Source organism: Bombina bombina, chromosome 1 (genome assembly GCF_027579735.1).
Source record: "Bombina bombina isolate aBomBom1 chromosome 1, aBomBom1.pri, whole genome shotgun sequence".
In the NCBI taxonomy this organism is placed as follows: Eukaryota; Metazoa; Chordata; class Amphibia; order Anura; family Bombinatoridae; genus Bombina; species Bombina bombina.
In genome coordinates, this window is record NC_069499.1 from 1,323,591,306 (window position 1) to 1,323,619,256 (window position 27,951).

General features: G+C 40.4%; 1 protein-coding gene across 1 annotated transcript in view; it reads right to left on the reverse strand.

Annotated features, from left to right (window-relative positions):
- The window catches only part of ITFG1 (integrin alpha FG-GAP repeat containing 1), a 923,141-nt gene that overhangs the window by 175,517 nt on the left and 719,673 nt on the right, over nucleotides 1-27,951 (reverse strand). The window contains exon 14 of the mRNA XM_053719386.1: nucleotides 26,574-26,617. Within this exon, the coding sequence (XP_053575361.1) occupies nucleotides 26,574-26,617 (44 nt within the window). The remainder of the gene's footprint in view (nucleotides 1-26,573; nucleotides 26,618-27,951) is intronic.

Below are 27,951 nucleotides of genomic sequence, written 5' to 3' on the forward strand. Positions count from 1 at the left end.
GAAATAAAAAACATTTACTAAGTAAGTCATACCTCCTCTGCAATGCTGTCTGACTCAGGCAAACACTGTACAAACAAAGTGTCAAGTCTGTCTCACAATGTGCATAATGGTTTAGTGCACACTCAAAAATCCTCTCAAATGCTAATACTTTACTCCTTGTAATAACATTTCCCATGCTCAATTAGCACTCTGCTGTAGTTCCCACTGGTAGCTGCCAAAATTTAATTATTATATATTTTTTTAAGTTGTTCTTGCCTCATGGGGCCCCCCTGGCCCATTGGGCCCCTGACAGGAGTCACCTCTGTCACCACCTGATGGCGGCCCTGTATATATTCCAAAACAAGTGCACTGTCACACTGGGGCCACAGGTCACGATGGAAAATTATACAGTCCACGGATGCAATTGCACTCTCTGTATTTAACACAACCAAAAAACTTTATTTCATGATGTTTGGGGGCATTCAACCCTTCCTCAGACAAATTCAACAGTGAAATACTGCATGTATAAGAAAACATAATTTATGCTTACCTGATAAATTCCTTTCTCCTGTAGTGTAGTCAGTCCACGGGTCATCCATTACTTATGGGATATTAACTCCTCCCCAACAGGAAGTGCAAGAGGATCACCCAAGCAGAGCTGCTATATAGCTCCTCCCCTCTACGTCATACCCAGTCATTCGACCGAAACCAAACGAGAAAGGAGAAACTATAGGGTGCAGTGGTGACTGGAGTTTAATTTAAATTTTAGACCTGCCATAAAAAGCAGGGCGGGCCGTGGACTGACTACACTACAGGAGAAAGGAATTTATCAGGTAAGCATAAATTATGTTTTCTCCTGTTAAGTGTAGTCAGTCCACGGGTCATCCATTACTTATGGGATACCAATACCAAAGCTAGAAGTACACGGATGACGGGAGGGAAAGGCAGGATCTTTACACAGAAGGAACCACTGCCTGAAGAACCTTTCTCCCAAAAACAGCCTCAGAAGAAGCAAAAGTGTCAAATTTGTAAAATTTGGAAAAAGTATGAAGAGAAGACCAAGTTGCAGCCTTGCAAATCTGTTCAACTGAGGCCTCATTCTTAAAGGCCCACGTGGAAGCCACAGCTCTCGTAGAATGAGCTGTAATTCTTTCAGGAGGCTGCTGTCCAGCAGTCTCATAGGCTAAACGTATTATGCTACGAAGCCAAAAAGAGAGAGAGGTAGCAGATGCTTTTTGACCTCTCCTCTGACCAGAATAAACTACAAACAGGGAAGATGTTTGGCGAAAATCCTTAGTTGCCTGTAAATAAAATTTCAAGGCACGGACTACGTCTAGATTGTGCAGAAGTCGTTCCTTCTTTGAAGAAGGGTTAGGGCACAATGATGGAACAACAATCTCTTGATTGATATTCTTGTTAGTGACTACCTTAGGTAAGAACCCAGGTTTAGTACGCAGAACTACCTTGTCTGAATGAAAAATCAGATAAGGAGAATCACAATGTAAGGCCGATAACTCAGAGACTCTACGAGCCGAGGAAATAGCCATTAGAAACAGAACTTTCCAAGATAACAGCTTGATATCAATGGAATGAAGGGGTTCAAACGGAACACCCTGTAAGACGTTAAGAACTAAGTTTAAGCTCCACGGTGGAGCAACAGTCTTAAACACAGGCTTAATCCTGGCCAAAGCCTGACAAAAAGCCTGAACGTCTGGAACTTCTGACAGACGTTTGTGTAAAAGGATGGACAGAGCTGAGATCTGTCCCTTTAAAGAACTTGCAGATAAACCCTTTTCTAAACCTTCTTGTAGAAAAGACAATATCCTAGGAATCCTAACCTTACTCCATGAGTAACTCTTGGATTCGCACCAGTGTAAATATTTACGCCATATTTTATGGTAAATTTTCCTGGTAACAGGTTTCCTAGCCTGTATTAAGGTATCAATTACTGACTCCGAAAATCCACGCTTTGATAAAATCAAGCGTTCAATCTCCATGCAGTCAGCTTCAGAGAAATTAGATTTTGATGTTTGAAAGGACCCTGAATTAGAAGGTCCTGTCTCAGAGGCAGAGACAAAGGTGGACAGGATGACATGTCCACTAGATCTGCATACCAGGTCCTGCGTGGCCACGCAGGCGCTATTAGAATCACTGATGCTTTCTCCTGTTTGATCCTGGCAATCAATCGAGGAAGCATCGGGAAGGGTGGAAACACATAAGCCATCTTGAAGGTCCAAGGTGCTGTCAAAGCATCTATCAGGACCACTCCCGGGTCCCTGGACCTGGACCCGTAACAAGGAAGCTTGGCGTTCTGGCGAGACGCCATGAGATCCATATCTGGTTTGCCCCAACGTCGAAGTATTTGGGCAAAGACCTCCGGATGAAGTTCCCACTCCCCCGGATGAAAAGTCTGGCGACTTAGGAAATCCGCCTCCCAGTTCTCCACTCCCGGGATGTGGATCGCTGACAGGTGGCAAGAGTGAGACTCTGCCCAGCGAATTATCTTTGATACTTCCATCATCGCTAGGGAACTCCTTGTCCCTCCCTGATGGTTGATGTAAGCCACAGTCGTGATGTTGTCCGACTGAAACCTGATGAACCTCAGAGTTGCTAACTGAGGCCAAGCCAGAAGGGCATTGAGAACTGCTCTCAATTCCAGAATGTTTATTGGAAGGAGACTCTCCTCCTGAGTCCATGATCCCTGAGCCTTCAGGGAATTCCAGACAGCGCCCCAACCTAGTAGGCTGGCGTCTGTTGTTACAATTGTCCAGTCTGGTCTGCTGAAGGGCATCCCCCTGGACAGATGTGGCCGAGAAAGCCACCATAGAAGAGAATCTCTGGTCTCTTGATCCAGATTCAGCATAGGGGACAAATCTGAGTAATCCCCATTCCACTGACTTAGCATGCACAATTGCAGTGGTCTGAGATGCAGGCGTGCAAAAGGTACTATGTCCATTGCCGCTACCATTAAGCCGATTACCTCCATGCATTGAGCCACTGACGGGTGTTGAATGGAATGAAGGACACGGCAAGCATTTAGAAGTTTTATTAACCTGTCCTCTGTCAGGTAAATTTTCATTTCTACAGAATCTATAAGAGTCCCCAAGAAGGGAACTCTTGTGAGTGGCAATAGAGAACTCTTTTCTACGTTCACCTTCCACCCATGCGACCTTAGAAATGCCAGAACTAACTCTGTATGAGACTTGGCAGTTTGGAAATTTGACGCTTGTATCAGAATGTCGTCTAGATACGGAGCTACCGCTATTCCTCGCGGTCTTAGTACCGCCAGAAGAGAGCCCAGTACCTTTGTAAAGATTCTTGGAGCCGTAGCTAACCCGAAGGGAAGAGCTACAAACTGATAATGCCTGTCTAGGAAGGCAAACCTTAGGTACCGGTAATGATCCCTGTGAATCGGTATGTGAAGGTACGCATCCTTTAGATCCACTGTGGTCATGTATTGACCCTTTTGGATCATGGGTAAGATTGTCCGAATAGTTTCCATTTTGAACGATGGAACTCTTAGGAATTTGTTTAGGATCTTTAAATCCAAGATTGGTCTGAAGGTTCCCTCTTTCTTGGGAACCACAAACAGATTTGAGTAAAACCCTTGTCCGTGTTCCGACCGCGGAACCGGGTGGATCACTCCCATTAACAACAGATCTTGAACACAGCGTAGAAACGCCTCTTTCTTTGTCTGGTTTGTTGACAACCTTGAAAGATGAAATCTCCCTTTGGGAGGAGAAGCTTTGAAGTCCAGAAGATATCCCTGGGATATGATCTCTAACGCCCAGGGATCCTGGACATCTCTTGCCCAAGCTTGGGCGAAGAGAGAAAGTCTGCCCCCTACTAGATCCGTTGCCGGATCGGGGGCCCTCACTTCATGCTGTCTTAGGGGCGGCAGCAGGTTTTCTGGCCTGCTTGCCCTTGTTCCAGGTCTGGTTAGGTTTCCAGCCCTGTCTGTAACGAGCAACAGTTCCTTCCTGTTTTTTAGCGGAGGAAGTTGATGCTGCTCCTGCCTTGAAGTTACGAAAGGCACGAAAATTAGACTGTCTAGCCCTTGGTCCCTTACCTCCAGTAATGTCAGCGATAATTTCTTTCAAACCGGGCCCAAATAATGTCTGCCCTTTGAAAGGTATGTTAAGCAATTTAGATTTAGAAGTCACATCGGCTGACCAGGATTTTAGCCACAGCGCTCTGCGCGCCTGGATGGCGAATCCGGAATTCTTAGCCGTAAGCTTAGTTAAATGTACTACGGCATCAGAAATAAATGAATTAGCTAGCTTAAGGACTCTAAGCTTGTCTATGATTTCATCCAATGGAACTGAGCTAATGGTCTCCTCTAGAGACTCAAACCAAAATGCCGCCGCAGCCGTGACAGGCGCAATGCATGCGAGAGGTTGTAATATAAAACCTTGTTGAGTAAACATTTTCTTAAGGTAACCCTCTAATTTTTTGTCAATTGGGTCTGAAAAGGCACAGCTATCCTCCACCGGGATAGTGGTACGCTTAGCCAAAGTAGAAACTGCTCCTTCCACCTTAGGGACCGTCTGCCATAAGTCCCGTGTGGTGGCGTCTATTGGAAACATTTTTCTAAATATAGGAGGGGGGAAAAGGGCACACCGGGCCTATCCCACTCCTTAGTAATAATTTCTGTAAGTCTCTTAGGTATAGGAAAGACGTCGGTACACGCCGGTACCGCATAGTATCTATCCAGCCTACATAATTTCTCTGGGACTGCAACCGTGTTACAATCATTCAGAGCCGCTAATACCTCCCCTAATAATACACGGAGGTTCTCAAGCTTAAATTTAAATTTTGAAATGTCCAGTCTATTTGGATCAGATCCGTCACCCACAGAATGAAGCTCTCCGTCTTCATGTTCTGCCATTTGTGACGCAGTATCAGACATGGCTCTAACATTATCAGCGTACTCTGTTCTCACCCCAGAGTGGTCGCGTTTACCTCTAAGTTCTGGTAATTTAGATAAAACTTCAGTCATAACATTAGCAATGTCTTGTAAAGTGATTTGTAATGGCCGCCCTGATGTACTTGGCGTCGCAATATCACGCACCTCCTGAGCGGGAGATGCAGGTACTGACACGTGAGGAGAGTTAGTCGGCATAACTTTCCCCTCGTTGTCTGGTGAGTTTTTCTTAAAATGTACAGATTGACTTTTATTTAAAGTAGCATCAATGCAATTAGTACACAAATTTCTATTGGGCTCCACATTGGCTTTTGAACATATTGCACAAAGAGATTCCTCTGTGTCAGACATGTTAAAACAAACTAGCAATTAGACTAGCAAGCTTGGAAAATACTTTTCAAATAAATTTGCAAGCAATATAAAAAACGTTACTGTGCCTTTAAGAAGCACACAAAAAACTGTCACAGTTGAATAACAATGAACCGGATTAGTTATAGAAACTAAATTTTCACAGTAAATGCATAAATTTAGCAAAGGATTGCACTCATTAGCAATGGATGATTAACCCTTAATATCAGAAAAACGGATAACAATTGAAAATATAAACGTTTTTATCACAGTCAAAGCACAGTCTCACAGGTCTGCTGTGAGTGATTACCTCCCTCAAAACTAGTTTTGAAGACCCCTGAGCTCTGTAGAGACGTCCTGGATCATGCAGGGAGAAGAAGGCAGACTGTGACTGAATTTCTAATGCGTAGTAAAAGCGCCAAAATAGGCCCCTCCCACTCACAATACAACAGTGAGGGAAGCTCAGTAAACTGTTTTAATTCAAAACAAACGACAGCCATGTGGAAAATAACGCCCAAAACAATTTTTCACCAAGTACCTCAGAAATTTAAACGATTTAACATGCCAGCAAACGTTTAAAATCTAATTTATGAAATGTCATTAAAAAGCCTGCTGCTAGTCGCTCCCACTGCAGATTAGGCTAAAAGTTATATGCATACAGTATTTTCTCAGTGAAGTGCCATTCCCCAGAAATACTTAAGTGTAAACATACATACATATCAGCCTGATACCAGTTGCTACTACTGCATTTAAGGCTGTACTTACATTATATCGGTATTAGCAGTATTTTCTCAGTCAATTCCATTCCTTAGAAAATAATATACTGCAACATACCTCTTTGCAGGTGAACCTGCCCGCTGTCCCCTGTTCTGAAGTTACCTCACTCCTCAGAATGGCCGAGAACAGCAAATGGATCTTAGTTACGTCCGCTAAGATCATACACAAAACTCAGGTAGATTCTTCTTCAAATGCTGCCTGAGAACAAACAACACACTCCGGTGCCGTTTAAAATAACAAACTTTTGATTGAAGAAATAAAAACTAAGTTTAATAACCACAGTCCTCTCACACATCCTATCTATTAGTTGGGTGCAAGAGAATGACTGGGTATGACGTAGAGGGGAGGAGCTATATAGCAGCTCTGCTTGGGTGATCCTCTTGCACTTCCTGTTGGGGAGGAGTTAATATCCCATAAGTAATGGATGACCCGTGGACTGACTACACTTAACAGGAGAAACAAACATTAGCTCCTCCCCTCCAGTGCATAGCCAATCAGAAAAAAACAGTATAATACCAATGAGGATCACTCCCTTTCAGTGCATTAATCACATAATGTCACGATTCTAAAAATTATATATTTATAAAACCCTAGTCTGGGCATAAAGTGTGTATAAACCTATGAACAACAAGGAATGATATATATTTGTATACACACACAAATCTATCTGGTCTAAGTGGACCAAAACGTTCCTTTAAGAACTCCTTATAAATGCATAGCGGGTTTCATATCATATGTGATACCTTTTAGCGTGATTGATGAAATGACACTTGAGGTCAGTAGGCTGCCTACAAAGAACAAAATGAGGAGTATTCCATAGAGTCATCCGTAGCTTCAGTCAATGGTGCAGAAAATGGTAATGTTTCTCAATGCTTTAATCTAGCAATGCAAATAGGAATGGGAAGATTGAGTGAAAGCAAATGTCTTGATGGAAGTAGAGATAGACAGTTTGAAATTATATAATCATACTCTACAGTCCGAAGTGCACCTTACTTTATTTTGCATTTTGTTTCCAGCAGCGCTGGTCCCTGCATTGTAATACTGTCCCCACCATTCCGAGCTTGTCATAAAGAGAGAACAGAAAACAACTTAACCCTTTTAATATGAAGGACACCTTTTCTCCTGCACCTCAATAATCTTTTTGCTACTCTACAAGTTAAAATGAAATTCCACATACAATCTGTGTAATTATGGGCTTTAATGTATGCATCTATTCAGCCATCTAGACAAAAGAGGCACAAATGCACAAAGGTTTCTGTAAAAGGAACCCCTGACATGCATTAGTGAAAAGTATAACACACGATAATCACTCTGTTACCGATAGTTCCACTGATATGTAATAAAACCTCCCTATAACAAGAAGTACAATACTAGACAGTTATTGCTGCAGACTAAAGATGCTAAAGATGCTAGAAAAAGAAAGAATACGTTTAGCAAAATAGATATAAGGAGCAACATATATTGATGCTCAGCTTATATATATATTCCAAGATAGGCCAAGGACACATACTCACTAGTTAGTTTAAATATATAAAATAACTAGAATATAAGACAAACACAAGTGTTTATTAAGAAACAACTTTTGACAGTTCAGTTTGTCTCTTTATATGCATACATGTAAATTCTGTATCTGTCAGTTAAAGGGACAGTTTACTCAAAAAATGTCTCCCCTTTAATTTGTTCCCAATGATCCACTTTACCTGCTGGAGTGTATTAAATTGTTTACAAGTAGCTCCTTTACCCTTATATTGGCATTTGAAATTGTTAATTTAGCATGTGATATCCCCACCTATTCTGAAAGTTTGTGGCCGCAGGTCCCAACTATAGATAAGCTTTGTAAACACCGCCAGCAGAAGAAATTACACTCCCAGTGTGATAAAGCAGAGATAAGGTAATAACATGTTGATTTTCCATTGTTCTCTCAAAGTATTAGTGATTGTTTTATGGACAGATATAAGATAAAGAAGCAGGTATATGTGCACAATGTGATACAGTAATGAGATCTGATTAAACCTACAAGCTCAACCCATTTTATTAGGTTGTGGCTTCAAAACACAAAATCAGAGCTTTAATATACAGAAATAAACCTTAAAAAGCTAATTTTCATACATTTTTTACTCTGCAGTTGGTAAAAAAAGCACTTGTAAACACATTAAGGGAAAAACTATTTACAGTATACTGTCCCTTTAAACATAGGTGATTAAATTACTTTACATTGTACAATCTAACCCCATTTGTCAATCAAGTGGATAAGAATTCATTAAAAAATGAACAAAACAAATGCTACTTTCTATATACATACACTTCATCAGTACATAATGCATGTAAGCATTCTGTGTTGCAAAATCTCAAACACAGATCTCCATGGGTCTCTATTGTCTATCCTGTGAATGCTGAAAGATCCTTATACAGGTTCAAATCCCAAAATCTAGAATTCCAAAATCCAGAATTATTCCGAAATCCAGACTTTTTCATTAATAGTTTTTTTTAAATAAAATGATTAAAAATTACCATTTTCCCTACCATGAAATCACAATCTTCTTTACGTATTTGCTTAGTTTTTGTGCTCTAAAATGCAAATTCTATTCTATATTTATTTAAAACAACAACTATTACCTTCCTGATTACTGTCCGGTACTATCTTTCTGATGGTATTCTGTACACAAACATATAAAACTACCTTCAGTATGAACATATAAGCTGTATTATGACATGTAAATTACATCCTGTGTAATATATTGTTGTTAAAACTTGGTCCCATCCCCTCTCCAAGCTGCCCATTTTACAGATGCAAAATATAGGGAATGGAAACTGAGATAGTCGGCTTCCTAATTGTTTAAACTTGGGATATGAATTGCAGAGATTGTACATAGGTTGTTCACTGCCTAAGAAAAAATTCAGGAAAAATACCCTTCATCACTAGGGAACGGCGAGTTCCCCCTTGATTATGAGACATTTAACCTTGCCTCCTGAGGAGACCAAACTCCTTGTGCTCTCCTGGACTCTCATGCTACATCCCAACCAGAGAGACTTGTGTCTGTTGTGATTATTGTTTAAGTTGGCAGGACAAATGATGCCCCAGAGAAATGGATTGGTGATCTATCCACCAGGATAGAGATTGCTTTAAAGGGGATATCAAAAAGGATCATTTGAGAAAGCTGTGAGTTTTCCTTGCAACATTGACTTAGCCTTGCACTATTAAATAAGTTGAATAGGTCTCAAGTGAAACCAAGCAAATGGAATGGCATCTGATAAAGCAATCATCAGACCTAATACTTTCATGCATTGAGGTACTGTAGGGTTGAAGATTGACTGAAGTCTTGCATCTGCTGTCTATAACTTTGATCTCTAACATCTTTCCTGGTGGTCTAGTGGTTAGGATTCAGTTCTCTCCTTTGATCTCTTAACCCCTTAAGGACCGGGCATTTCAGACAAAAACTTCCCCAAAAGACCAGAGCATTTTTAGCATTTTTGCCATCACTACATTTAAACAGAAATAGAGACTTTTTTTATAGTTACCTATTAAAACTATATATATTTTTTTTAGTAGACAACCCAAACTATTGATCTAGGCCCATTTTGGTATATTTTATGCCACAATTTCACCGCCAAATGCGATCAAATAAAAAAAAACTTCTTCACAATTTTAGGTTTCTCACTGAAATTATTGGCACAAACGGTTGTAAATGCTTCTCTGGGATACACTTTGTTCAGAAATAGCAGACATATATGGCTTTGGCATTGCTTTTTGGTAATTAGAAGGCCGCTAAATGTCGCTGCGCACCACACTTGTATTATGCCCAGCAGTGAAGTGGTTAATTAGGTAGCTTGTAGGGTTAGTTTTAGCTTTAGTGTAGCTATCAGCCTCCCACCTGACACATCCCACCCCCTGATCTCTCCCTGACCCCCCTCATACAGCTCTATTCCCTCCCCCACATTACAATTGTCACCGCCATCTTAAGTACTGGCAGAATGTCTGCCAGTATGAAAATAAAAGCATTTTTTTTAAATATATTTGCTGCGTTGTAGGTTTCCCCCTAAGCTCTCTAACTCTCCACCCTCTACCTATTTGCCGCCACGTTAGGTACTGGCAGCTGTCTGCCAGTACCCAGTTTGTTGCAAAATTAGCATTTAAAAAAATAAAATAAATAAAAGTCCCATTTTAGTGTAGCTGCCATAATCGTAATAATAATGTACAGGGTACATCGCTGGTCCTTAAGGGCATTACCACCAGTGTAATACAGGGTACGGCGCTGGTCGTTAAGGGGCTAAGAAAGTCTCATTGTTGCGGAGTCTATAAATATTCATAGGAAAAAGATTCTGTCTGAAGAGAAAGATAACTCTTTGTAACAATGATTCTCCAACCATGTTTGCTAAGAAAGACTTCTGGAATAATATCGTACAGGTATGGAGCCGTCAAAATAACTTTAGCTCTATAACAGACAAGATGAATCCCAGAACCTTTGTAAAAATGCTGGGAGCAGCATCAAGGTCAAATGGTAAAGCAACAAACTGAAAGGCAAACCTGAGGAAATGGAGAAGGTCTTCAGATCTGGACATAAATTGCCCCTGCAAAGTCTGAATTTGGAACCCTGAGAAATGTGTTTAAAGTCTTTCAAATCCAGAAGAGACCTGAAAGTTCCCTTTCTTGTTAACAGGGTTCTTTGAAACATGGGGCAGAAGGCACCTCTCTCTGAGAACCTTTGCGTTGAAGCCTATTATGTATCACTGAGAAACTATATTTAGAACCCAAGGATCTTAAACAGACTGATACCATGCCTTCTGAAAAAGGTGTAAACTGCACCCTAACAGAAGGGTATCTGGATCGGGAGTTGTACCTTCATGCTGACTTGGAAAAAAAACTAAGGCTTTTTTCTCTGTTTGCCTTGTTCCAATTGGGATTGGACTTCCAGAAGGATCTGGGAGAAACATGTTTTGTTTTACTGAACAAAATTAATAAAAAGTACTAATTGCACTGTTCCTTCCCTTGAACTACTTGTCCTAAGGGAGAAAAACATAATTTATGCTTACCTGATAAATTCCTTTCTTCTGTAGTGTGATCAGTCCACGGGTCATCATTACTTCTGGGATATTACTCCTCCCCAACAGGAAGTGCAAGAGGATTCACCCAGCAGAGCTGCATATAGCTCCTCCCCTCTACGTCACTCCCAGTCATTCGACCAAGGACCAACGAGAAAGGAAAAGCCAAGGGTGAAGTGGTGACTGGAGTATAAATTAAAAAATATTTACCTGCCTTAAAAACAGGGCGGGCCGTGGACTGATCACACTACAGAAGAAAGGAATTTATCAGGTAAGCATAAATTATGTTTTCTTCTGTTAAGTGTGATCAGTCCACGGGTCATCATTACTTCTGGGATACCAATACCAAAGCAAAAGTACACGGATGACGGGAGGGATAGGCAGGCTCTTTATACAGAAGGAACCACTGCCTGAAGAACCTTTCTCCCAAAAATAGCCTCCGATGAAGCAAAAGTGTCAAATTTGTAAAATTTGGAAAACGTATGAAGCGAAGACCAAGTTGCAGCCTTGCAAATCTGTTCAACAGAGGCCTCATTCTTGAAGGCCCAAGTGGAAGCCACAGCTCTAGTAGAATGAGCTGTAATTCTTTCAGGAGGCTGCTGTCCAGCAGTCTCATAAGCTAAACGAATTATGCTACGAAGCCAAAAAGAAAGAGAGGTAGCGGAAGCTTTTTGACCTCTCCTCTGCCCAGAGTAAATGACAAACAGAGAAGACGTTTGTCGAAATTCCTTAGTTGCCTGTAAGTAAAATTTTAGAGCACGGACTACATCCAGGTTGTGCAGTAGACGTTCCTTCTTTGAAGAAGGATTTGGGCATAAAGAAGGAACAACAATCTCTTGATTGATATTCCTGTTAGTAACTACCTTAGGTAAGAACCCAGGTTTAGTACGCAGGACTACCTTATCCGAATGAAAAATCAAATAAGGAGAATCACAATGTAAGGCTGATAATTCAGAGACTCTTCGAGCCGAGGAAATAGCCATTAAAAATAGAACTTTCCAAGATAACAACTTTATATCAATGGAATGAAGGGGTTCAAACGGAACGCCCTGTAAAACATTAAGAACAAGGTTTAAACTCCATGGTGGAGCAACAGTTTTAAACACAGGCTTAATCCTGGCCAAAGCCTGACAAAAAGCCTGGACGTCAGGAACTTCTGACAGACGTTTGTGTAACAGAATGGACAGAGCTGAGATATGTCCCTTTAAAGAACTAGCAGATAAACCCTTTTCTAAACCTTCTTGTAGAAAAGACAATATCCTAGGAATCCTAACCTTACTCCAAGAGTAACCTTTGGATTCACACCAATATAGGTATTTACGCCATATCTTATGGTAAATCTTTCTGGTAACAGGTTTCCTAGCCTGTATTAAGGTATCAATAACTGACTCAGAAAACCCACGTCTTGATAAAATCAAGCGTTCAATTTCCAAGCAGTCAGCTTCAGAGAAGTTAGATTTTGATGTTTGAAGGGACCCTGTATCAGAAGGTCCTGTTTCAGAGGTAGAGACCAAGGTGGACAGGATGACATGTCCACCAGGTCTGCATACCAAGTCCTGCGTGGCCACGCAGGTGCTATTAGAATCACTGATGCTCTCTCTTGTTTGATTCTGGCAATCAATCGAGGAAGCAATGGGAAGGGTGGAAACACGTAAGCCATCCTGAAGTCCCAAGGTGCTGTCAGAGCATCTATCAGGACTGCTCCTGGATCCCTGGATCTGGACCCGTAACGAGGAAGCTTGGCGTTCTGTCGAGACGCCATGAGATCTATCTCTGGTTTGCCCCAACGTCGAAGTATTTGGGCAAAGACCTCCGGATGAAGTTCCCACTCCCCCGGATGAAAAGTCTGACGACTTAAGAAATCCGCCTCCCAGTTCTCCACTCCCGGGATGTGGATTGCTGACAGGTGGCAAGAGTGAGACTCTACCCAGCGAATTATCTTTGATACTTCCATCATAGCTAGGGAGCTTCTTGTCCCTCCCTGATGGTTGATGTAAGCTACAGTCGTGATGTTGTCCGACTGAAACCTGATGAACCCCCGAGTTGTCAACTGGGGCCAAGCCAGGAGGGCATTGAGAACTGCTCTCAATTCCAGAATGTTTATTGGCAGGAGACTCTCCTCCTGACTCCATTGTCCCTGAGCCTTCAGAGAATTCCAGACGGCACCCCAACCTAGAAGGCTGGCGTCTGTTGTTACAATTGTCCAGTCTGGTCTGCTGAATGGCATCCCCCTGGACAGATGTGGCCGAGAAAGCCACCATAGAAGAGAATTTCTGTTCTCTTGATCCAGATTCAGAGAAGGGGATAAGTCTGAGTAATCCCCATTCCACTGACTTAGCATGCACAGTTGCAGTGGTCTGAGGTGTAAGCGTGCAAAGGGTACTATGTCCATTGCCGCTACCATTAAGCCGATTACCTCCATGCATTGAGCCACTGACGGGTGTTGAATGGAATGAAGGGTGCGGCAAGCACTTTGAAGTCTTGTTAGCCTGTCCTCTGTCAGGTAAATCTTCATTTCTACAGAATCTATAAGAGTCCCCAGGAAGGGAACTCTTGTGAGTGGAACGAGTGAACTTTTCTTTTCGTTCACCTTCCATCCATGTGACCTTAGAAATGCCAGCACTAACTCTGTATGAGACTTGGCAGTTTGAAAGCTTGAAGCTTGTATCAGAATGTCGTCTAGGTATGGAGCTACCGAGATTCCCCGCGGTCTTAGTACCGCCAGAAGAGCACCCAGAACCTTTGTGAAGATTCTTGGAGCTGTAGCCAATCCGAATGGAAGAGCCACAAACTGGTAATGCCTGTCTAGGAAGGCAAACCTTAGGTACCGATAATGATCTTTGTGAATCGGTATGTGAAGGTAAGCATCTTTTAAATCTACAGTGGTCATGTACTGACCTTCTTGGATCATAGGTAAAATTGTCCGAATAGTCTCCATCTTGAACGATGGAACTCTTAGGAATTTGTTTAGGATCTTTAAGTCCAGGATTGGTCTGAAAGTTCCCTCTTCTCTGGGAACCACAAACAGATTTGAGTAAAACCCCTGTCCCTGTTCTGATCGTGGAACTGGATGGATTACTCCCATTAACAAGAGCTCTTGTACGCAGCGTAGAAACGCCTCTTTCTTTGTCTGGATTGTTGACAATCTTGACAGATGAAATCTCTCTCTTGGAGGAGAGTATTTGAAGTCCAGAAGGTATCCCTGAGATATTATCTCTAGCGCCCAGGGATCCTGAACATCTCTTGCCCAAGCCTGGGCGAAGAGAGAAAGTCTGCCCCCCACTAGATCCGATCCCGGATCGGGGGCCCTCAATTCATGCTGTTTTAGGGGCAGCAGCAGGTTTCCTAGTCTGCTTGCCCTTGTTCCAGGACTGGTTAGGTTTCCAGCCTTGTCTGTAGCGAGCAACAGCTCCTTCCTGTTTTGGTGCAGAGGAAGTTGATGCTGCTCCTGCTTTGAAATTACGAAAGGAACGAAAATTAGACTGTCTAGTCTTGGCTTTGGCTTTGTCCTGAGGCAGGGCATGGCCTTTACCTCCTGTAATGTCAGCGATAATCTCTTTCAACCCGGGCCCGAATAAGGTCTGCCCTTTGAAAGGTATATTAAGCAATTTAGACTTAGAAGTAACATCAGCTGACCAGGATTTTAGCCACAGCGCCCTGCGTGCCTGAATGGCGAATCCTGAATTCTTCGCCGTAAGTTTAGTAAGATGTACTACGGCCTCCGAAATGAATGAATTAGCTAGTTTAAGGACTCTAAGCCTGTCCGTAATGTCGTCCAGAGTAGCTGAACCAATGTTCTCTTCCAGAGACTCAATCCAGAATGCCGCTGCAGCCGTGATCGGCGCAATGCATGCAAGGGGTTGCAATATAAAACCTTGTTGAACAAACATTTTCTTAAGGTAACCCTCTAACTTTTTATCCATTGGATCTGAAAAAGCACAGCTATCCTCCACCGGGATAGTGGTACGCTTAGCTAAGGTAGAAACTGCTCCCTCCACCTTAGGGACCGTTTGCCATAAGTCCCTTGTGGTGGCGTCTATTGGAAACATTTTTCTAAATATCGGAGGGGGTGAGAACGGCACACCGGGTCTATCACACTCCTTAGTAACAATTTCAGTAAGTCTCTTAGGTATAGGAAAAACCTCAGTACTCGTCGGTACCGCAAAATATTTATCCAACCTACACATTTTCTCTGGTATTGCAACTGTGTTACAATCATTCAGAGCCGCTAACACCTCCCCTAGTAATACACGGAGGTTTTCCAGTTTAAATTTAAAATTTGAAATATTTGAATCCAGTCTGTTTGGATCAGAACCGTCACCCACAGAATGAAGTTCTCCGTCCTCATGTTCTGCCACCTGTGACGCAGTGTCTGACATGGCCCTAATATTATCAGCGCACTCTGTTCTCACCCCAGAGTGAACACGCTTACCTCTTAGTTCTGGTAATTTAGCCAAAACCTCAGTCATAACAGTAGCCATATCCTGTAATGTGATTTGTAATGGCCGCCCAGATGTACTCGGCGCTACAATATCACGCACCTCCCTCTGAGCGGGAGATGTAGGTACTGACACGTGAGGCGAGTTAGTCGGCATAACTCTCCCCTCGTTGTTTGGTGAAATTTGTTCAATTTGTACAGATTGATTTTTATTTAAAGTAGCATCAATACAGTTAGTACATAAATTTCTATTGGGCTCCACTTTGGCATTGCAACAAATGACACAGGTATCATCCTCTGAATCAGACATGTTTAACACACTAGCAAATAAACTTGCAACTTGGAAATACAATTCAATTAGAATAATATTAAAACGTACTGTGCCTTTAAGAAGCACAGAAGATCTATGACAGTTGAAAATTAATAAATTGAAACAGTTATAGCCTCAATCCTTGTAAACAACACAACTTTAGCAAAGGTTTAATCCCATTAGCAAAGATAACAAATTCTGAAAGCAGGAAACAAATTACAGAATAAACGTTTTTTATCTCAGTCAAACTATAATTCTCACAGCTCTGCTGAGAGAAATTACCTCCCTCAAAATAAGTTTTGAAGACCCCTGAGCTCTGTAGAGATGAACCGGATCATGCAGGGAATACAATGAGTTGCTGACTGAAATATTTGATGCATAGTAAAAGCGCCAAAAAACGGCCCCTCCCCCTCACACACAGCAGTGAGGGAGAACAGAAACTGTCAGAAAACAGATTAAGCAACTGCCAAGTGGAAAAATAGTGCCCAAACATTTATTCCCTCAGTACCTCAGCAAATGAAAACGATTTTACATTCCAGCAAAAACGTTAAACATAATCTCTAGTTATTAAACAGCTTTATGTATTTCTTACAGTGTAATTCTAGTGAAGTACCATTCCCCAGAATACTGAAGTGTAAAGTATACATACATGACATTATATCGGTATGGCAGGATTTTCTCATCAATTCCATTGTCAGAAAATAAAAACTGCTACATACCTCTATGCAGATTCATCTGCCCGCTGTCCCCTGATCTGAAGTTTACCTCTCCTCAGATGGCCGAGAAACAGCAATATGATCTTAACTACTCCGGCTAAAATCATAACAAAAACTCTGGTAGATTCTTCTTCAAACTCTGCCAGAGAGATAATAACACACTCCGGTGCTATTTTAAAATAACAAACTTTTGATTGAAGATATAAAACAAAGTATAATCACCATAGTCCTCTCACACATCCTATCTAGTCGTTGGGTGCAAGAGAATGACTGGGAGTGACGTAGAGGGGAGGAGCTATATGCAGCTCTGCTGGGTGAATCCTCTTGCACTTCCTGTTGGGGAGGAGTAATATCCCAGAAGTAATGATGACCCGTGGACTGATCACACTTAACAGAAGAAAGCTCCTTTGTCTCCAGTCAAATAAGATATTATGGCATAAAGACCAGGCCCAAACTGTTTTCCTTAAAAAGAAAAATATGAAAATATAGATTTTAAAAACTGACCATGGCTTGAGCCACAAAACTCTTCTGGACAAACCAGTTAAGTCACAAGCTCACAAATATCTCCTAATCGGATCCTTAGTGCACAAAATAATAAACTGGGAGCGCCTCATTTAGGGTTAAAATGTAGTAAAGGTAAAAAATACATCCATTAAATCAATAAACATCACATACAATATGAGTAATACAAATATGTATGGCATATATGACAAAAAATAGAATGTCCAGATATCAAAAATAAGAAAAAAATGGAAAAATAGAAAATAAAACGTCTAGTCACCAAGCGGATTACACTATTGGATATTTGTCACTCCCTGGACATAAGAAAACAAGTAGCAATGGCTGATGCTACATAGAATAAGCTTTAGAAGTTCTGAGAAAGAAAATGCTGGCATATTTTAGCACAGCGGGAAGGAAATTATCTACCGTACTGCCAACCAAAACCCTTGTTTATTTAGTCAGTTTTTTTTTTGTTTTTGTTTTTCCAGATATGTAACATTACTTTCAAGTTCCTTAACATTTGGGTTTATGATGCACAAAAGCTAGAATGTCAAACGTTCTATCAAACCCTATGTCATTTACCATGCTAAATGTATTTATGGATAAAAAAGGTCTAAAGAGTATTGAGAAGACCTCCCACTAAATCCAAAAAAAAGTACAAATGGGCAAGTGTTTCAAGTGCAAATGCATTTGGGACTTGTGTTGTCAAGAAAATCAGTTGTGGTACTTTGCAAAATGGACTTTACAGATAAGCATTTTATACAAAGATTTCTATGAATGTGGTAACTGCCTATCTGCAGACTGCTCACCACAAAACACGTGGAAAGTAAATCTGCTTAGCAAACAATGATGTTTACCTTGATTTCACGCATCTTACAACTACCATAGTAAAACTAGCATACATTAAAGGTGCAATGGATTGTAGTAAGCTCTTTTTTTAAACAATATGTTGCTTCTGAATAAAAATTCTCCCTACATACTGCCTGGCCTGTATACGTATTTACTCACACCCACATTTATAATTACATTTATACATATACATGAGCTCTGGATATCCTTGTTAAGATTTCTGCTTATTCTGTCTGTCTGAAAGTGTATTAATATCATACTAAAATTATTTTTTTAAATATAATTAGATATGCATGATTTTTTTCTTCTTTTATGATTCACATTCCTACATTCTTTACTTTTGTCTAAACTTTATGTTTAGACAAAAGTAAACAGGGAGGCTTGGGCCAACGAAGATGCCATGTTGTTCTCTTTCAAAAGAATATAGCAATTAATCAGTGTAATTATCTAGATTAGATTTATCCTGTCCAACAATCTGATACAATTTGTTGAACATTGTTTTTAAAAAGCTTGTGTACAACTAAAGTCACATTTTTTTGTCACTGGATAGTTGCATTCCCTCTAATGCAAAAGAGGTTTTGGACTATAAAGGACATTTTTTAGAATATATTTAGGATAAAGAGGACAATATATATTTATTGCCTAAAAGCATTGCTATTGTATTTTCTCCCTTCTTAATGATATTTGTCTTCTAATAAAATGCATGATTATTGCAATCATATGATCCATTTCATATATATTTGATGGCCATTATTTGCTGCAAAACTGAATGCTAGAAAATCTTATGTTAGGAGAAAGAGTGTGTAGGAGAGTCAATTTGCAAAGTCATATTCATGCAAGGCATAACATAGAAGTAACAAAGTACAGCAGATAAGGCCAATTCCATATCAAAACCCCCAAATAAATAGCAACAAATATAGAAGTGGTCTATAAATATCTACAAACAATCAGTAATAACAAATGGAACCATAAAATGTACCCCAACAAGTAAATAACATTTTACATACTCCTCAGTAATATAGCTCAAGCATAGCGGTAAACATATGTAACAATCAGGTGCTGGGACAAACTGCTTAAAGTGATACTAAACCCAATTTTGTTTCTTTTATCATGATTCAGATACAGCAGCAATTTTAAGCAACTTTCTAATTTACTCCTATTATCAATTTTTTTTTCCATTCTCCTGCTATCTTTATTTAAAAAGTTAAGAGCCGATCCATTTTTGGTTCAGAACCTGGGTTATGCTTGCTTATTGGTTTGCTAAATGTAGCCACCAATAAGCAAGCACTATCCAGAGTGCTGAACCTAAAATGGTCTGGCTCCTAAGCTTTACATTCCTGCTTTTTAAATAAAGATAGCAAGCGAATGAAGAAAAATTGATAGTAGGAGTAAATTAGAAAGTTGCTTAAAATTGCCTGCTCTGTCTGAATCATGAAAGAAAAAAATGTGGGTTAAGTATCCCTTTAAGTTATCAAATCCATCTCAGGCTCACAGGTAACATCAAAGAATGACATGAGTATGTGGGCAGTTGTGACTGATGGTTTAGGAACAGTCGGACAATGTGCATTATTTTTTACTTTTTGGATTATATTTGTTGCTTGCGTTACTTGTTTACATTTTTTTACGCGTCTTATAAAGAGAGAAAGTGACATGCTTGCAGCTGCATGCATACAAGGCTCATTGAGCGCTACAGAGTTTTGCTGCGCTATACAAATAAATATTAATAATAATAATTGACTGTATGATGCCACCCTCTCTTTTAAAGTTAAACAAGGAGGAAAATCTGGTAAATATAAATAAATCCGGCACTCTTCCCAATATCCTTTTCCCCCGGGACATGTAAAGCAGTTATACCATTGTCTGAGAGGGGGTAGAGCCACTGATGCTACCTATTACTATAAATGCATCAGGGTGAGCAAGATGAGTCTAGGAGAGAGAGCAAACACAGCCAAGTCTAATACAGCATGAAGGGTCAGATGCTTTATGGATGCCAAGATGTCATTTCTAGTCGCCAATTTGCCTTGTACATGGTATATGTTGAACCCTTATCAGTAGGGTTAAATTTAGTGTGCACAGAGCTCAATAAAGTGGCTGCTGGTAATTCCTTTTAATAGTGGTATTTTTATACATTTTTAAAACTATTTTCTGATATCTCAAATGACTTTCACAACTTACCTTTGCTGAGATATTTCAAATACATTTTCATGAGTTGTATATCAACAGCTTTTCCTACAAACACACGCCTTCTTTCCATTATTCAAAATGATGGTAAATCCTAGCGTTTTTTAAATTCCGATGTTAATGAGGACTTTCAGTCATGAAGTGTAAAAAACGTCATGCTGGAAGTTCCTTTTTTTGCCTGCAGCGTATGCCGCACTGAGACAATGTAAGCCAATAGCGTGCTATGCAGATCGGCCCGCATGACTATTGGCTAAGTGGTGGAAGCGTCACCTCATTAAAAAAAACATAATTTATGCTTACCTGATAAATTTATTTCTCTTGTAGTGTATCCAGTCCACGGATCATCCATTACTTATGGGATATTAACTCCTCCCCAACAGGAAGTGCAAGAGGATTCACCCAGCAGAGCTGCTATATAGCTCCTCCCCTAACTGCCATTACCAGTCATTCGACCGAAAACATGCAGAGAAAGGAAAACCATAGGGTACAGTGGTGACTGTAGTTTAATGGAAAAATTACCTGCCTTAAAGTGACAGGGCGGGCCGTGGACTGGATACACTACAAGAGAAATAAATTTATCAGGTAAGCATAAATTATGTTTTCTCTTGTTAAGTGTATCCAGTCCACGGATCATCCATTACTTATGGGATACCAATACCAAAGCTAAAGTACACGGATGACGGGAGGGACAGGCAGGCTCTTTATACGGAAGGAACCACTGCCTGAAGAACCTTTCTCCCAAAAACAGCCTCCGAAGAAGCAAAAGTGTCAAATTTGTAAAATTTGGAAAAAGTATGAAGAGAAGACCAAGTTGCAGCCTTGCAAATCTGTTCAACAGAAGCCTCATTCTTAAAGGCCCAAGTGGAAGCCACAGCTCTAGTAGAATGTGCTGTAATTCTTTCAGGAGGCTGCTGTCCAGCAGTCTCATAGGCTAACCGTATTATGCTACGAAGCCAAAAGGAGAGAGAGGTAGCCGAAGCTTTTTGACCTCTCCTCTGACCAGAATAAACGACAAACAGGGAAGACGTTTGTCGAAAATCCTTAGTTGCCTGTAGATAAAATTTCAGGGCACGGACTACATCTAGATTGTGTAGCAGACGTTCCTTTTTCGAAGAAGGATTAGGACACAAAGATGTAACCAAAATCTCTTGATTGATATTCCTGTTAGTGACCACCTTAGGTAGGAACCCAGGTTTAGTACGCAGAAGTACCTTGTCTGAATGAAAAATCAGATAAGGAGAATCACAATGTAAGGCAGATAACTCAGAGACTCTTCGAGCTGAGGAAATCGCTATTAAAAACAGAACTTTCCAAGATAACAACTTGATATCAATGGAATGAAGGGGTTCAAACGGAACCCCCTGTAAAACATTAAGAACTAAGTTCAAACTCCATGGTGGAGCAACAGTTTTAAACACAGGCTTGATCCTAGCTAAAGCCTGACAAAAAGCTTGAACGTCCGGAACTTCTGACAGACGTTTGTGTAAAAGAATGGACAGAGCTGAAATCTGTCCCTTTAAGGAACTAGCGGATAAACCCTTTTCTAAACCTTCTTGTAGAAAAGACAATATCCTCGGAATCCTAACCTTACTCCATGAGTAACTCTTGGATTCGCACCAATATAAGTATTTACGCCATATCTTATGGTAAATCTTTCTGGTAACAGGCTTCCTAGCCTGTATTAAGGTATCAATAACTGACTCAGAAAAACCACGTTTTGATAAAATCAAGCGTTCAATTTCCAAGCAGTCAGCTTCAGAGAAATTAGATTTTGATGTTTGAAGGGACCCTGGATCAGAAGGTCCTGTTTCAGAGGTAGCGACCAAGGTGGACAGGATGACATGTCCACTAGATCTGCATACCAAGTCCTGCATGGCCATGCAGGCGCTATTAGAATCACTGATGCTCTCTCCTGTTTGATTCTGGCAATCAATCGAGGAAGCATCGGGAAGGGTGGAAACACATAAGCCATCCCGAAGGTCCAAGGTGCTGTCAAAGCATCTATCAGAACCGCTCCCGGATCCCTGGATCTGGACCCGTAATGAGGAAGCTTGGCGTTCTGTCGAGACGCCATGAGATCTATCTCTGGTTTGCCCCAACGTCGAAGTATTTGGGCAAAGACCTCCGGATGAAGTTCCCACTCCCCCGGATGAAAAGTCTGACGACTTAAGAAATCCGCCTCCCAGTTCTCCACTCCCGGGATGTGGATTGCTGACAGGTGGCAAGAGTGAGACTCTGCCCAGCGAATTATCTTTGATACTTCCATCATTGCTAGGGAGCTTCTTGTCCCTCCCTGATGGTTGATGTAAGCTACAGTCGTGATGTTGTCCGACTGAAACCTGATGAACCCCCGAGTTGTTAACTGGGGCCAAGCCAGAAGGGCATTGAGAACTGCTCTCAATTCCAGAATGTTTATTGGTAGGAGACTCTCCTCCTGATTCCATTGTCCCTGAGCCTTCAGAGAATTCCAGACAGCGCCCCAACCTAGTAGGCTGGCGTCTGTTGTTACAATTGTCCAGTCCGGCCTGCTGAATGGCATCCCCCTGGACAGATGTGGCCGAGAAAGCCACCATAGAAGAGAATTTCTGGTCTCTTGATCCAGATTCAGAGTAGGGGACAAGTCTGAGTAATCCCCATTCCACTGACTTAGCATGCACAATTGCAGCGGTCTGAGATGTAGACGTGCAAAGGGTACTATGTCCATTGCTGCTACCATTAAGCCGATCACCTCCATGCATTGAGCTACTGACGGGTGTTGAATGGAATGAAGGACACGGCATGCATTTTGAAGCTTTGTTAACCTGTCTTCTGTCAGGTAAATCTTCATTTCTACAGAATCTATAAGAGTCCCCAAGAAGGGAACTCTTGTGAGTGGAAAGAGAGAACTCTTCTTTTCGTTCACCTTCCATCCATGCGACCTTAGAAATGCCAGTACTAACTCTGTATGAGACTTGGCAGTTTGAAAGCTTGAAGCTTGTATCAGAATGTCGTCTAGGTACGGAGCTACCGCAATTCCTCGCGGTCTTAGTACCGCCAGAAGAGCACCCAGAACCTTTGTGAAGATTCTCGGAGCCGTAGCCAATCCGAATGGAAGAGCTACAAACTGGTAATGCCTGTCTAGAAAGGCAAACCTTAGATACCGGTAATGATCTTTGTGAATCGGTATGTGAAGGTAAGCATCCTTTAAATCCACTGTGGTCATGTACTGACCCTTTTGGATCATGGGTAAAATTGTCCGAATAGTTTCCATTTTGAACGATGGAACTCTTAGGAATTTGTTTAGGATCTTTAAATCCAAGATTGGCCTGAAAGTTCCCTCTTTTTTGGGAACCACAAACAGATTTGAGTAAAACCCTTGTCCTTGTTCCGACCGCGGAACTGGATGGATCACTCCCATTAATAAAAGATCTTGTACGCAGCATAGAAACGCCTCTTTCTTTATTTGGTTTGTTGACAATCTCCCTCTTGGGGGAGAGAATTTGAAGTCTAGAAGGTATCCCTGAGATATGATCTCTAACGCCCAGGGATCCTGGACATCTCTTGCCCAAGCCTGGGCGAAGAGAGAAAGTCTGCCCCCCACTAGATCCGTTCCCGGATCGGGGGCCCTCGATTCATGCTGTCTTAGGGGCAGCAGCAGGTTTCCTGGCCTGCTTGCCCTTGTTCCAGGACTGGTTAGGTCTCCAGCCTTGTCTGTAGCGAGCAACAGCTCCTTCCTGTTTTGGTGCAGAGGAAGTTGATGCTGCTCCTGCTTTGAAATTACGAAAGGAACGAAAATTAGACTGTCTAGCCTTAGGTTTGGCTCTGTCTTGAGGCAGGGCATGGCCTTTACCTCCTGTAATGTCAGCGATAATTTCTTTCAACCCGGGCCCGAATAAGGTCTGCCCTTTGAAAGGTATATTAAGCAATTTAGATTTAGAAGTAACGTCAGCTGACCAGGATTTTAGCCACAGTGCTCTGCGTGCCTGAATGGCGAATCCGGAATTCTTAGCCGTAAGTTTAGTTAAATGTACTACGGCATCTGAAATAAATGAGTTAGCTAACTTAAGGGCTTTAAGCTTGTGTGTAATCTCATCTAATGGAGCTGATTCAAGTGTCTCTTCCAGAGACTCAAACCAAAATGCTGCTGCAGCCGTGACAGGCGCAATGCATGCAAGAGGTTGCAATATAAAACCTTGTTGAGCAAACATTTTCTTAAGGTAACCCTCTAACTTTTTATCCATTGGATCTGAAAAGGCACAGCTATCCTCCACCGGGATAGTGGTACGCTTAGCTAAAGTAGAAACTGCTCCCTCCACCTTAGGGACCGTTTGCCATAAGTCCCGTGTGGTGGCGTCTATTGGAAACATCTTTCTAAATATCGGAGGGGGTGAGAACGGCACACCGGGTCTATCCCACTCCTTAGTAACAATTTCAGTAAGTCTCTTAGGTATAGGAAAAACGTCAGTACTCGCCGGTACCGCAAAATATTTATCCAACCTACACATTTTCTCTGGTATTGCAACTGTGTTACAATCATTCAGAGCCGCTAACACCTCCCCTAGTAATACACGGAGGTTTTCCAGCTTAAATTTAAAATTTTAAAAATCCAGTTTGTTTGGATCAGAACCGTCACCCGCAGAATGAAGCTCTCCGTCCTCATGTTCTGCAAATTGTGACGCAGTGTCTGACATGGCCCTAATATTATCAGCGCACTCTGTTCTCACCCCAGAGTGATCACGCTTACCTCTTAGTTCTGGTAATTTAGCCAAAACTTCAGTCATAACAGTAGCCATATCCTGTAATGTGATTTGTAATGGCCGCCCAGATGTACTCGGCGCTACAATATCACGCACCTCCCGAGCGGGAGATGCAGGTACTGACACGTGAGGCGAGTTAGTCGGCATAACTCTCCCCTCGTTGTTTGGTGAAATATGTTCAATTTGTACAGATTGACTTTTATTTAAAGTAGCATCAATACAGTTAGTACATAAATTTCTATTGGGCTCCACTTTGGCTTTAGCACATATAGCACAGATATCTTCCTCTGAATCAGACATGTTTAACACACTAGCAAATAAACTAGCAACTTGGAAATACTTTTCAAGTAATTTACTATAATATGAAAACGTACTGTGCCTATAAGAAGCACAGAAAAAGTTATGACAGTTGAAAATTAATAAACTGAAAAGTTATAGCATCAAATCTTTGTAAAAAACACAATTTTAGCAAAGGATTGCTCCCATTAGCAAAGGATAACTAACCCTGATAGCAGAAAAAAAAAAAAAAAAACAGAAATAAACGTTTTTTTTATCACAGTCAACTACAATCTCACAGCTCTGCTGTGAGTGATTACCTCCCTCAAAACAAGTTTTGAAGACCCCTGAGTTCTGTAGAGATGAACCGGATCATGCAGGGAAGACAATAAACTTCTGACTGAATTTTTTGATGCGTAGCAAAAGCACCAAAAAAGGCCCCTCCCCCTCACACATAACAGTGAGAGAGATCAGTAAACTGTCATAAATTAAATAAAACGACTGCCAAGTGGAAAAAAATAGTGCCCAAAACATTTTTTCACCCAGTACCTCAGAAAATTAAACGATTTTACATGCCAGCAAAAAACGTTTAACATTAATAAATTGAGTGTTATTAAAAAGCCTGTTGCTAGTCCCTGCAAATTAGGCTAAAGTTTTATGCATACAGTATAATTCCAGTGAAGTGCCATTCCCCAGAATACTGAAGTGTAAAATATACATACATGACAGCCTGATACCAGTTGCTGCTACTGCATTTAAGGCTGAGTTTACATTATATCGGTATGGCAGAATTTTCTCATCAATTCCATTGTCAGAAAATAATAAGCTGCTACATACCTCTTTGCAGATTAATCTGCCCGCTGTCCCCTGATCTGAAGTTTACCTCTCCTCAGATGGCCGAGAAACAGCAATATGATCTTAACTACTCCGGCTAAAATCATAGAAAAACTCAGGTAGATTCTTCTTCAAATTCTACCAGAGAAGGAATAACACACTCCGGTGCTATTATAAAATAACAAACTTTTGATTGAAGGTATGAAATTAAGTATAATCACCACAGTCCTCTCACACATCCTATCTATTCGTTGGGTGCAAGAGAATGACTGGTAATGGCAGTTAGGGGAGGAGCTATATAGCAGCTCTGCTGGGTGAATCCTCTTGCACTTCCTGTTGGGGAGGAGTTAATATCCCATAAGTAATGGATGATCCGTGGACTGGATACACTTAACAAGAGAAATAGTGTTCTGACATGGGCGGTCAGAGGCGCTCAGCGCGGCTTTCATGACTGAAAGTTCCCTTTATTTGTAGCGTTTCAAAAATACTAGGATCTACCAACACTTTAACAAATGCCAAATGTCTCTTTAATTAAATTACACAGAAATATGTCTGATACTTTAAGTACCAGATTATACTCATTTATTATAATTAATATTACTAATAGGTGATGCAGTGCATTTTTTTCAAAGTCTGAAGCTTTATTTTTAAGAACTTTTCCTACCTTGACTTGATGTGGACAATCATTGGAGCAAAATCCACTAAGCACTGTGGAAAAAAAGAAGAAAAAACAACTTGTTATATCAATACCAGTGTGGAGTTCATACACAAATGTACTCATTCTTTATAAACTGCATGGCTGTTTATTATAGTCAGTTAAATACAAAGAATTAATACTAGATGTACGCATGAAAAGGTCAGTAATAGCCAAAAGATTTTATTGCAATTTTCATAATTTCAACCTCTTACCAGGCCCCCAGTTTCCAAACGATTCTATCTCTGAGCAGATTAAATACAGCAGAATTGCACAATCAACAAATGCATAATAAAAAGACAATGCAAAACCACTTGAATTTCAAATAAGTCGATTTTTTCTGACAAATTAGTACAAAAAGTCCATTCCCCTGCATCATGTAACAAGCAGCAGCCAATCATTAACTGCATATATATATATATATATATATATATATATATATATATATATATATATATATATATATACTGCTCTATATCCATAGTTGTCAATATTTCAAAAAAGTTTCCAGGGACACTTTGGAGCAGAGCAAGCAAACAGAGTATTGACAACCTGCTGTTCAACTGCTCAGCTCACTCAGTTCTGCGATCAAAGCGCACCCATTTTATAGTAATAGTATAATTTAGACTTATCCATAGCGTATTATACAGATTACAGCACCAAGCTCTTACACCTTCCCCATAAAATTGACAAAATAAGTCTCTGGTACACATTATGGGCATATGGTTGTTGTTACAACACAGCATAAAATTAGGTAGACAAATAATATGTGAACCCATTTAATAATAATAACAATATTCGTAGTAGTAGTGGTTAATTATATTTAAGTTAAAAACTATTTTTATATATATATATATAAAAACACACAGACCTATATATATATATATATATATATATATATATATATATATATATATATATACATACATACATACATACATACAGTACACACACACACACACACACATATATATATATAATTATATATATATAAACATACATACATACAGTATACTCACACACACACACACATATATATATATATATATATATAAACATACATACATACAGTATACACACACACATATATATATATAAACATACATACATACAGTATACACACACATATATATATATATATATATATATATATATATAAACATACATACATACAGTATACACATATATATATATATATATATATATATAAACATACATACATACAGTATATACACACACACACACACACACACACACATATATATATATATATAAACATACATACATACAGTATACACACACACACACACACACATATATATATATACATACATACATACAGTATACA